The sequence below is a fragment of the Gopherus evgoodei genome, chromosome 8, assembly GCF_007399415.2.
Source record: "Gopherus evgoodei ecotype Sinaloan lineage chromosome 8, rGopEvg1_v1.p, whole genome shotgun sequence".
In the NCBI taxonomy this organism is placed as follows: domain Eukaryota; kingdom Metazoa; phylum Chordata; order Testudines; family Testudinidae; genus Gopherus; species Gopherus evgoodei.
In genome coordinates, this window is record NC_044329.1 from 64464367 (window position 1) to 64476937 (window position 12571).

At 39.7% G+C, this 12571-nt stretch overlaps 1 protein-coding gene across 1 annotated transcript; it reads left to right on the forward strand.

Moving 5' to 3' along the window:
* Positions 1–5984: 5984 nt before the first annotated feature.
* On the forward strand, positions 5985–10487 carry RGS2 (regulator of G protein signaling 2). The gene is made up of 5 exons (XM_030573469.1): positions 5985–6222; positions 7548–7649; positions 7760–7821; positions 8716–8882; positions 9415–10487. Exons 1-5 carry the CDS (start codon positions 6116–6118, stop codon positions 9607–9609), a joined length of 633 nt encoding a protein of 210 aa, XP_030429329.1. The 5' UTR covers positions 5985–6115; the 3' UTR covers positions 9610–10487.
* Positions 10488–12571: the final 2084 nt, after the last annotated feature.

Here is a 12571-nt window from a genome sequence, read left to right on the forward strand (position 1 = left end):
GCCAGTTCTCAGAAAACATCCACTGAATGTACAGCGGCAGTCAAAAAAGCAAACAGAATGTTGGGAATCATTAAGAAAGGGATAGATAATAAAACAGAAAATATAATACTGCCTCTATATAAATCTATAGTACGCCCACATCTTGAATACTGCATGCAGATATGGTCGCCTCATCTCAAAAAGATATATTGGAATTGGAAAAGGTTCAGAAAAGGGCAACACAAATGATTAGGGGTATAGAACAGCTTCCATTTGAGGAGAGATTAATAAGATTGGGACTTTTCACCTTGAAAAAGAGAGGTCTAAAGGGGGGATATAATAAAGGTCTATAAAATCAGGACTGCTGTGGAGAAAGTAAATAAGGAAGTTTTATTTACTCCTTCTCATAACACAAGAATTGGGGGTCACCAAATGAAATTAATAGGCAACAGGTTTAAAGCAAACAAAAGGAAGTATTTTTTCACACAACACACAGTAACCTGTGGAATTCTTTGCCAGAGGATGTTGTGAAGGCCAAGACTATAACAGGGTTAAAAAAAGAACTAGAAAAATTCATGGAGGACAGGTCCATCAGTGGCTATTAACTGGATGAGCAGGGATGGTGTTCCCAGCCTCTGTTTGCCAGAAGGTGGGAATGGGCAACAGGGGATGGATCACTTGATGATTACCTGGTCTGTTCATTCTCTCTGGGGCACCTGGCATTGGCCACTGTCGAAAGACAGGATACTGGGCTAGGTGGACCCTTGGTCTGACCAAGTATGGCCATTCTTATGCTACTTTCCAAAAGCAGAACACAACCAAACTCCAAATAAACCATAAAACATACAGAAATGCATTGGGATAAAATTAAATATGTAAAGCCAAGCCTGCCAGAACTAGCTTTTACCCTTTGTCCCATACTCTCTGGCACATCACACTAGCATTCTAATTCTGGGGCTAATATTTATTTAATCTACAGAGGCATAGATAGATAAATGATTAGAATTTTGGTTTTTTTAAAGTCAGCTTAGAGAGTTTCTTTCCTGAGGCTCTTACAATAGCAACTGAATAAAACATAAACAATTCAAAGGCAGAAGCATAGGGGGGAAGAATCAAAATCTTCAGTCATCCAATGACAGAAGGGTAAGGGAAAGAAAGCAGGATTTAGCTAGCAAAAGAGGAAAAATGCTTAGAGCACAGTATGAGGAACTGATGCCCACATGCAACTATTTACCAGTGCATTAGTTTGCAGAACAGGAGGGAGTCTTCCCTGATTCAGAACTAGATTTATATCTACTCATCCATAACTATTTTGTTTCTATAATAATTTCCACTCCCAAACATAGGCATTGCTCTCTTTAAAGGACTAGAATTGTGTGGATTTAGTGTTGTGAAAAGAGGAGATTTTTAGCTCTGGCTAGACCCACACATAGGCTGTGGTGAGAGCAGTGCCATTTTCCTCACACAAATCTGCCAATAAGTTCCAGTCCTGACCTGTAACACCTTCATCATTTCCTGGATTTCTCTTCAACAGACTGTCAATTGTGGGGAAATTTTGTAATGGGAACAAATATCCACTGGAATAAGGGATTGGAATAAGACTACTACAGTCATTTCCACATGATACATAGCCAAAGGAAAAAATTCTCCTCTCTAATTTGTCGCATGGATCTGTATTGCATATACTGCACTCTTCAGTGTGTCTAGCCTAGGAATTCCATTGGTGCAAAGAGGGCAGAATCTGCCACTGAGAGTGACAATAGCAAAAATTTTGACCTCCATGGGTGAAAGATAAACTCATTAAGGGCCTGATCCAGCTCTCGTTTAAGTCAAAGGCCAAACTCCTACTGACTTCAGTGGTGCAGGTTCAAGACTAAGACATTCTATCACCTGCCTCTTCTCTTGACCCCACCCTTAATAATGGGCTAAAAGTCATACAAATACACTGAAGTCTAGAGAAACGTGGAGAAAAAGATTTGGAGTTAAGTTTGCAGTTAGCCTAAACCACCACTTCTTCGTGGATTTGAAAGGTGTTGTGTCAGCATTTACCAGTGGTGAATTAGAACTAACTGGGACAAATGATTTTTTCTCAGTTACACAAATGAAACTCCGAGTCACCAAAATCCAGTTCCCATAGAAGTCAAGAGGAGTTGCCCCTGTGTAACTGAGCATAGACTGTGGCCCATAATATGCTGACATTTTGGAGAGATTTAACAGAAAAATAGTGACTAACCGTGTAGACCTGAAAAGCAAAAATACTGCACACAGCAAGTTTCCACACTCTGCTACATCAGTGCAGCTGACCGCTGGTATTCAGCTCCAGTCCAGGACTTCTCTGCCAATCAATAAACAATTAATTATCTAGTGGTTTTCAGAGTGGACTAATGTCTACTAAGAGAAGAAGTAGGCCAAGGTTAAGATGCCAACTCATTTTCCCCCTTGTAACTGGTATGTGTTTCATCTTTGGAGATGCATTCAGATTCCACAGAAATGTAAGACTACTGTGCTATTTTGCCACCCCAGCCTAGGAAAGATAGAAATCAGGGAAAGAGAATAGTTTCTAACAATAAGAGTTGGTGCCACTAAAATAGTCTGTTCATTGAGCACAGAGATAAATATTCTTTCTCCGAACCTCTTACCTAGAAGCCAGATTTGGGATGTTTTACATGTTACAATAAAAGAGTTTGCTAGCAATATGTTAACCAGCAGAGGGTGTCCTGGTGTAAACTAGTACTTTTTCTCCCTCTATGTATATATCTCCACAGCTTTTGGATATAGAACTCATCTGAGCTTCGATCTTTGAACTGTAGCTTGAATTGTGTTGAACTGTACAAGATGTTTCTCTGAGGAACAATGGCAAGCAGAGCCAAACTGATTTCTTTCATGGTTATCAGTTAGATTAAAAGTTGAGTTCCCCAAAATAAGTGTAAATATAACGGAAACTAGAATTCGTCAGAACTCCTACTCCAATTTCAGAATGCACATATATCAAAGCTGTCAAAATGTATGTGGCTGGTACTGAAATATGCAGAAAAATAAATTCAATTTTTCTTCTAACTCTTTAATACTTTTATTTAATAAGAATGTTTTTTCAGTTATCCCCATTTTATTTTCCGTACAGTAAGTTTTCTAAACTTTACCAAGCTGCTCTGAATGGCTTTTGTATCCTGTAGCTCATAATCTGATTTGGGCCTTATCTACACTAGATTGTTATGGGAATCTCTCATTACTGCATTACCACAGGTGGAATCATGCCAGCTGTAACAATGGGGGCACACTAATGCAAACAAGGTGCGCCGATTTCTACCGATATTATCTAAAGCTGTTCAGAGCAGGATTAGATGACATGGTGGGTATCAATGTCAGTGCCCTGTTTATGTGAGTATTCCAAGGAGTGAGGCTGAGTTAATGGGAGATTGCCAAAGTGCAGCGTAGACACAGCCTGTTTGATTTACAGAGCTGTGCTGAGCTGACTGGACTCCAAACATTTTCATCCTCACATTAGAGTCAAAGGTCAGTATCCCTGTGAATCCTACAAATGACGCTGATGGTAGCCTGCCAACAGTGATTGAGAAGCTTGCAAAATTCTGAAGTACTAGTGCCTCATCAGCATATGTGAAACTCTTACAGGTGACAACACAGTACACTGGGGATTAGGGATGGGCAAACCTGTTTGATTTGAAACTGCCCTAGGCCTTACCCCAGTTAGAACCTATTCCAAGGGTCAAAGTAGTCCATGTGAGAGGTTTCTTCTCTCTCACTGAACGCCAACATCTTAATAAACTTTGGTTAAGCATCTACAATTTGGGGTCTTATCCAAATCAAACCTATGAACCTTCTGATGTTTGTTCAACCCATGAAAATACACTATTGACAACCATAGAAGTGGCTTGCAGGGAACAGCTGGGATATTCCCAGGCATCTACCAAACAGTACAGTTGGCTCTAGTTTGGTATATGGAAAGTCTCAGTATGAATCATGCATTTTGTCTTGTTTTTATTGTGAACAGCTTTATTGCTTTTTTTTTCCAATTAACTATAAAAATGGAAGTGCCTGTTAAGCAAGAGTCTTATCAGCTGTTTAATCTCTAAGCATGTGGGGGGGAGGTGAATAAATAGTGATGCAGAAATGATGCAAACTGGAAATAGGATCAGAGATATTTTTAAAATTACTCCAAAACTCTACCTTAACTATATAGATTAAAATAGAAATATATAGACTGTATTATAGAAGAACTAACATGAGTTTAATTTAAGATTGCATTGTGCTAATAGTATGTGTTACAATAAAAATACTGCTATTTTGTTTTTAAGATGGAAGCTATACAAAATGTTTCCTTGTACTTTCTTCCTGTAATATTAAGCTTTTACGTAAGGTGACTTACTTGTTTGCATGCTGAACTATATTCTCCATCTGTGCATTACAGTGACTGATGAAATAAACGATACTGAAGGTGGTAGGAGGCATGCTGCAATAATCATAAGTCAGGAACATTACAATTTGAGCTGTATTCTATATTGGTAAAGGAAGAAAAAGTACTGGTTTATACCAGGACACCCTCTGCTGGTTAAGATATTGTGGGAGGTAGCACATGAATCCTGAAATTGTAGCTAAAGATTGAGGCATAGGGATAAACTATTACAGCTGCAGGCACCGGCTGTAATTTGCACAATTGATTGGCAAATGGCAGAGTTATGAAAGCATATGGAAGACACGCCTGCTAGATTTGGCACTCAGTCCTACTTTAGTGGCAGCTGAGACCTCTGGATCTTAATACCTAAGCCTGGCCCTCTAATGCATGAGCTAAAAGAGCCAGGTCTGCGAGCCAAGGCTGTAGGAGGCTCATCAATCTTTAGTTGGCCTTGCCACAATTAGTGGGGGACAGAGTGCCACACCCTGCAGGCATGGCTTACATCTATATGTTCATAAATGCTTATGAAGGGAAAAAATTAGTTCAAGTTATCACTGAGATAAAATCTACCGTGTATTGTACACTCTTTTGTACGGGAATTTGAATCTGGCCTTAGAATCCTCCTCTATTTTTTCTAATGGGCTGTGCATACTCAAAAGAATTGGCTTCTTGGAAAACAAAAAGTTTTTAGCATATAGGTTGTTATAAAAATGAATTTCTAATGTATAGAACTGAACAGAAACCTGTTGCCTAACCCTCACCAGGTACTAGAGAGAATTAGCCCTTTCCTCTGCCAAGTCCCCTAAAAGACTTTCAGGCAAATATTAGAACAAGCACAGGTTGTACAAACATTTCCAAGTGCAAAACTTTTTGCAACACTGGAACTGTAACCTTTTAGTCCCAAAGGGATAATGTTAGGAATGCAGATGGTTTAGCAGCGATCCTGGTACATCTTCTCCTTACCAGACACAAGGGCAAACTGATGAGAAATATGAGGCATTGCTTAGCTTAGCTAGCATTTTTACAATGAATGGTAGAACACTGGTGAGACAATTCCAGACTACTTTCAGACTGCCAAAAGAACAGTAGCAAATCTTATTTTGTCAGCACTATTGTTGTTAACATATTAATCCAGTAATAGAAATGAATTAATGTGCTTAGCCCTTTTCAAGGTATATTTTCCTTTTGCAGGCTAGGGTGGGGCCAAGGGGGTAACTTTATAAGCACAGCAGCTAGACCCCCTTGCACCATTACTACCTATTAGCTTTCTCTCCATGTCAGATAATAAGCCAAGTCATTGATCCTACACTTCTGTCTTCAAATGTGCAGGACATTCAAGCTCTGTGCATACACACACAACAGCCCCCTGCCCCCCCCCAAAAAAAAAGAGCTCTCCAACTTGCTAGAATCTGCAGTCAGGCAGTTGCAGGAACCAGACCGGTTTTTTGCAAGAGAAGACTGCATAAAGCAAAAGAGAAACCTGCGTCAGCACTGTACTCAGTGTAAGAGCCTTTTAAGGACGTGACGGGAGTGTGCTTTGGTGAGCTTCCCCACAAGCAAATCAGCGTGCTCAGGAGGTGTAACCGAAACCCAACCCATTCTCCTACTGCCTTCTATAAAGAGAGGCTGCCTTTCTCGCTCTTCAAGTTCAACTTCTGAGTGAAGGAAAGGCTGCTGTAGTGGCTGGTGGATCAGCGATAGACCCTGAGCTAAAACAAAAGAAGTATGCAAAGTGCAATCTTCTTTGCTCTTCAGCACAACTGTGGACAAATGGAGAAAACTCCCAGCGGCTGCCAAAAGGAGGAGAAGAAAGGAAAGATGAAGAGAACTATGTGAGTTTATATATTTATAGCAGGTCTAATTCATATAAAGAGCCACCCTTTGCTTTCAGAACAATGATTCAAACTAGGGAGGTTGCATCTCAGTAGGGAAAAAAGATAAACTAATTATATTATTCCTTAAACTATTTGACAGAGTTAACTTTAAAAAAAATCACTTTGGATGCAATATGTGAGCAGTGCAAGAGTGGGTTAATTTATGTATTTGATGTCATCAGGAGTTTTTAAAAATGGAGAAATATCTCCACTGCAAAAACCCTGATGTGCAGAAAATCCTGTATTTGCTGAACTGGTCCTTTGATGAGAAATAACTGTCGGTGGCAGTTCAGAAAGAATGTAGATCTTGTGCAGAAACGGTTTATTTCAGTTCACGTTTGAGTGGTGAAAATGTAAGCACATTTCCCCCCCATTTGTTGTTCACGTAGCAAGCTGTGCAATTTTCCATTGGATTGGTGTCTTCAAATGGCTCTGTCATTTAAACTTTTTTACAGGGTTTGCTCCTTGCCTAAGCAAAACAAAAACAAAAAAAGGGAACATCTTCCATTATTGTATTTATAATGAATATCCTGTTTGCACTGTCTGGATAAGACATGATATTTACAATGTAAGGGACAAAATTATTTTGCAATTCCCAGTTTCATATAGAGGCTAGTGGAGATGATTTTGTGCTGCAGCTCCTGCAGAGTTTAATCTCACCTGTTCTACAGATTTCACCATGTGGCCCTAAACTGGAGTATCTTCCACACTGAAAATATATTCTTTTAGGTTGGGGAGATCCAGTTTTTGGCTCTTCCAAAAATTAGGCAGGAAGAGATTAAATCTCCAAATCCATATTGATGCACAATTGAAGAGGGTTTTCCAAATATCTGAGCACCAGGAGGCCCCCACCCAATAGTTTTCACTCAGCTAAAACTCCCATTGAGTACAGACAACAGTAGTGAGTCCCTAGGGGAGAACAGAGGTCAATGTGCTCCTCACGTACAGAAGCATACCTCTGGTTATGAAATTCATAGATGCCTTAGTTACAATTAGTCACTTTTCAGTCCCTGTGGGCTCTCTTGCTCCAGTCAGTGGAAAAAAACTGCCGGTGACTGAAATAGAAGGATTGGGTCCTATTTTTTTTAAATAGAAAAAGATTCGGGGCTTGATCCCACAGTTATTAAGCAGGCAAAACTGCCATCAGCTTCAAGGGAAATTTTGCATTCTCTTTATAGAATGCAGGATTAGTCCCATCTCTAGTTAAAATGTGCAAAGCTGGAAGGATAGTTTCAGTTAACTCATTTTAATGTATTTCCCCCCTCTTCCTCTTTCTTTTCTAGCATTAAGGACTGGAAAACAAGGTTGGGCTATTTCCTGCAGAACTCTTCCACTTCTACAAAAACAAAGTCAAACAAAAAAGGAAAGCAACATTCTTACTTCAGGTAACTTAAATATACAGATTTCACTCAAATTAATCTCAAATATTTTAACATGCAAGGAACAGAAATATATGCCGTGCAATCTAACTAATGTTCTCCATCCTTTTATATAGACCTTCTCCTGAAGAAGCTCAGCTTTGGTCAGAAGGTTTTGATGAACTTCTAGCTAATAAATGTAAGTCAGTCTGAAAAGAGTAACAAATCAGTGTAAAAATATAAACATGTTATGGTCTTGCTGTAGGTTTTTGTAATAGAAAAGGATACTTCAGATAAGAATAAGCAATGGTTTTCCATGTACATCAGGATTATAAATTGCCCTTTGAACCTCATGCATGCAGCTTGATATTGGTCTCAGACACTTCTATTTTAAACAACACAAAGCCCCACTTCATAAAAAGTATATTCTTTATCAAAGATTTTTATGCACTTAGAAATCCACTCCAAGACAAATCCTTGTTCCAGTGCTATTAGAAATATACACATTAAGCCACTGTGGGCTTGATCCTGCAATGGAGTCAATGAGAGTTGAATCCTCTGAGTTTTACAGCTGCTCTGCAAAGAAAACCACTTAATTGCTGAACCAAAAAAAAAATATTATATCAGCATTTGATAATCAACTTTGAGTCACTCTTTCCATTGCAAATGTCTTCCAGCAATTTATAGCTCTGTTGTAAATATTTACTCCAGTCTAAAGGTTAACATACTAGAACTCAAGATCTGGAGAGAAACTGTATAATGAGGAGTTTTGTTTTATGTTTTTTGGGTTTTTTGTTTTGTTTTTGTAAACCTAGCCATATGTTAAAGGAAGTGTGCTGACTTTACGTGGTTTTCATTTTTTGCACTTTTCCTTCAAAAATAGCTTCAGTTATTTAAAAAGAGAGACTGGCAAACTGTGGAAGCCTAAATATATATTTTATATACATATACATAGGCAATTATAGAAAGTGTCCTGACAGCTCTGAAAGAAATATGAGAGCAGATGTGTTTTTGATAGGGAAAGACTACTGCTAAATGCAAGATTCCTGGAATATTTTCAGCTCATACATTTCTCCCTTTTCTTGATCCCCAGATGGTCTTGCAGCTTTTCGAGCTTTTTTGAAATCAGAGTTCTGCGAAGAGAACATCGATTTCTGGCTGGCCTGTGAGGACTTCAAGAAAATCAAGTCACCTCAGAAACTGATATCCAAGGCTAAAAAGATCTACAATGAATTCATTGAAAAAGAAGCTCCCAAAGAGGTAAAAAAGCTCTCTGAAATTTCCACCCTCATGTCCACCATGGGCCCATGTTTTGAAATTTTGTTGCCCAAAATGCATTTATGCCCCTGAAAGCTGATTATTAACATCCAGATATTACCTCAATACCATAATTTATTCATCCCAGTTTCCCATGTTGGAAAATTGGGCCAGCAGTATTTTCACAGAGATTCTGGATCAGATCTTTAGCCTAGATACCTCAGCAAAAGTCATTAAAGTCTACAATGTATTTAAAGAGCATCAGCATTGAAATACGATTGTCATCATTTGAGTCTTTTCAGTTGCCCTGTAGTGCAATACATTATAGAAAATGTGCCTCATTATAAAACTAAGGATTTTATCTTGCAATCTTCTGAAGGAGGAGGCCTTCAGGAGCTTCACTGGGAGCTTTGTCTGCCTCAAGGCTGCAGTATTAGGCCCTTAGTGTTAATGAAATCTCACTTTTATCTAACTTGTCTATGGTATTGGCTTGAGGTGAACACTCTCAGTAACATATTCACGCATTCTATTTCAGATAAACATAGACTTTCAAACCAAGAACATGATTGCCCAGAATATCCAAGAGGCAACACACACTTGCTTCGGTGCTGCACAAAAGAGAGTCTACAGCTTGATGGAGAATAACGCATACCCACGATTTTTGGAGTCTGAATTCTATCAGGAACTGTGTAAAAAGTCACAGATTACCAGGGAGCCTCAAGGGACATGAACTCTGGAGAGAAGTGAAGTGGAAAATTCTATTTCACCTGCTAAGGAAGAAGGCCATGTGTCCTAGCAGCTCCATAATCTGAAAGACTGAAATCCTGAATGTACAGAAGGTTTGCCCAGATGTAGTGGGAAAAAATGGACAGAAATATAGCCTAAGCTGGTTTACAGTTGAGTGGTAAACAGTGATGTTAGAAGTCTAGGGATGGAGCCAAGAAAGCTGCTGGCCAGTGTCCAGGGATGATGCATTTTCCATCAGTGAACAGTGCAGAGAGAAGGTATTTCCATGCATTATCATAGCACTGTATATTGTCAGACTCCTTTTGTCACACTGAGAGCGTTGATACTGTAGGTCAGATAAGATCTGCCTCCTTTAAGAGTAAACAAGCTCTGAGGCAGCACAGTGTAATCAAACATTTCTGGGAATTTGGACAGCTTTGAATAATTGATTGCATTTTTTTTCCCCTAAACAACTGGTGGTATGTTATCACTCACTCACTTCTTAATACTGGTTCAGCTAACTAAAAAATTCCCAGCAGCAAATAGATGCATCAGTCTTCCATGTGACACTATACACTGTCACTGTATAATGCAAAGAGATAAAGAGGGATACATTACACCTCTTTGGAGCAGAAGATGCTGAGTAGCTAACTACACCATCCAGGGCCAAATTCTGTCAGTGGGGCTGCATGCAGTGAAAGTAAGGGCAGAATCTGGCCCATAGCAAACAGGAGCTGTATAATACTATGTTATGTAGACTAATGCAGTGTTGAACATTACTATTTATGCCAGGAATGCCACAAATCCTGTCTTGAGGACAGCAAAACTTAAGGGAAGGGGTCTTAGAATTTTTTTTTCATAATAAATTATTTTGGTACAAGATTTCTCTGAGTATATATTTTTTTGCTTCCTAACAACTTGTCTTGCCTATACTCCCTATATTAAAAAAAAAATAAAAATAAAAATCATAGAATAGCAGGGTTGGAAGGGACCTCAGGAGGTCATCTAGTCCAACCCCCTGCTCAAAGCAAGACCAATCCCCAACTAAATCATCCCAACCAGGACTTTGTCAAGCCTGACCTTAAAAACCTCTAAGGAAGGAGATTCCACCACCTCCCTACATAACCCATTCCGGTGCTTCACCACCCTCCTAGTGAAAAAGTTTTTTTCCTAATATCCAACCTGAACCTCCCCCACTGCAACTTGAGACCATTACTCCTTGTTCTGTCATCAGGTACCACTGAGAACAGTCTAGATCCATCCTCTCTGGAACCCCCTTTCAGGTAGTTGAAAGCAGCTATCAAATTCCCCCTCATTCTTCTCTTTTGCAGACTAAACAATCCCAGTTCCATCAGCCTCTCCTCATAAGTCTTGTGCTCCAGCCCCCTAATCATTTTTGTTGCCCTCCGCTGGACTCTTTCCAATTTTTCCACATCCGGTCTAGCTACACAAGATACTATCCAGCAATGAACAGATAGGCAGGGGAGAACATATTGGGAATGGTTGCTATTCTATAGCAACCGTTCTGTTACAAGTGGGATCTTAACTCCTAGCACTCAATAAGACTAGCATAAAGCTCTTAGGATAAGAACTAGCAGTGTCCTCAAAACAAAAAAAAAGGGCAGGCAGGCATGCAAGTTTGATTAGTGCAAAGAAAAGCCTCCCAAAGGTTGCAAGACCAAGGAAAGCTTAAAAAACGGAGAAATAAAGCACGCAAAAGAGAAAATGATACTCCTCCTACTAGCCTTAGCTGAAACAACTAGTAGGGAATGTGCCCCACAGATGAGGCACATATATCGCTGGACATGGGCACAAATCTCACAGGTGGATTTGCCAGTTAGAAAAGACCAGTCTGTCTCCAATTTTTAAATGGATCACACACCTTTACTTATTGGAGCTGGAGGAGAAACAGGTAGCAGCATTATTCCTCCATCAGGTCAAATGAGTCTGCACTTGAAAAATTAGTACCCGCATTTTAGCAACAGCACAGCTGCAAGTCTGCTACTTCAGACAAGGCCTAAGGGATCTGACCCCCAGATCATGAGAACCTGCTCAGAGCAGGCTTAAATGACAGAGGTAAAAACACATCACCTTTGGCTAGGCCAGTGTTTACATTGTTACTAGCAGCAATACAGCTGTACCAGTGTTGTCAGATGGGTACTAATTTTTTCTAGTATTGACAAAGTAGTCAGTGGAGTTGACAAAAATATTTCACACACACACACCCCCAATGAGCAACAGCAGTTTTGTCGGCAGGAGAGCGCTCCTGCCAACAAAGTGAGGTTCACACCACCACTTTTCGTCGGTAAAACTTCTGTCGTGCAAAGTTTCAGAAAGTTCAATGAATAGAAGATTGTTGGGGGTGGAATAAATCTGGAAAAGAAGAAGAAGTCTGGAGATAAATGTGAGAAGGGAAGGACAGGCAGTAGAAACAAAAATGAAACAGCTGCATATTCAGAAGTCTTGGGGTCTTTCTGAGTGTAGCCTTCATTAATTTGAGATCTACCATTCTCTAACTAGAAGGGAAAAACTTATAATGGCAGCAGGCCATAAAAGAGACCCAGTTAGGGAATATTTTAATTAATTTCCTCTACCTGTGGGTAAGACAGGCATGCGTGCAAAATGCAAACAGTGCAACAAAGAAATGTAAGGCCTGGCTGCCCAAATGAAACAACATCTTGAGAAGTGTGCCTTCTCAGGAGGAAGCTGTGTTGAAGACGATGAAAGGAGCATGTCTGAACATTCAGGATCTTCAGGTTGGTAACAGCCAACAAGAATGCACTTTTATGTAGAAATCCATGATTAAATCAAGTCCTGACTAGTGATTTAAATCAAATCCACCCTGGTGTACCCACATTACAAAACCTTTTTAGTAAAATAGTTGGGTCTCTCACACACACACTCTCCCTCCCTCCCTCCAACTGCTGCTGTACCAGTCTGCTGTGGGAGTCCAACAGTACCTATTC

Bases quoted from the DNA above. Each gene is read 5' to 3' on its own strand.
- RGS2 (XM_030573469.1), top strand. From the start codon at position 6,116: ATGCAAAGTGCAATCTTCTTTGCTCTTCAGCACAACTGTGGACAAATG. The intron at 6,223-7,547 runs GTGAGTTTATAT...TTTCTTTTCTAG, and splicing joins GGAAAGATGAAGAGAACTAT to CATTAAGGACTGGAAAACAA. The intron at 7,822-8,715 runs GTAAGTCAGTCT...CTTGATCCCCAG, and splicing joins TGAACTTCTAGCTAATAAAT to ATGGTCTTGCAGCTTTTCGA.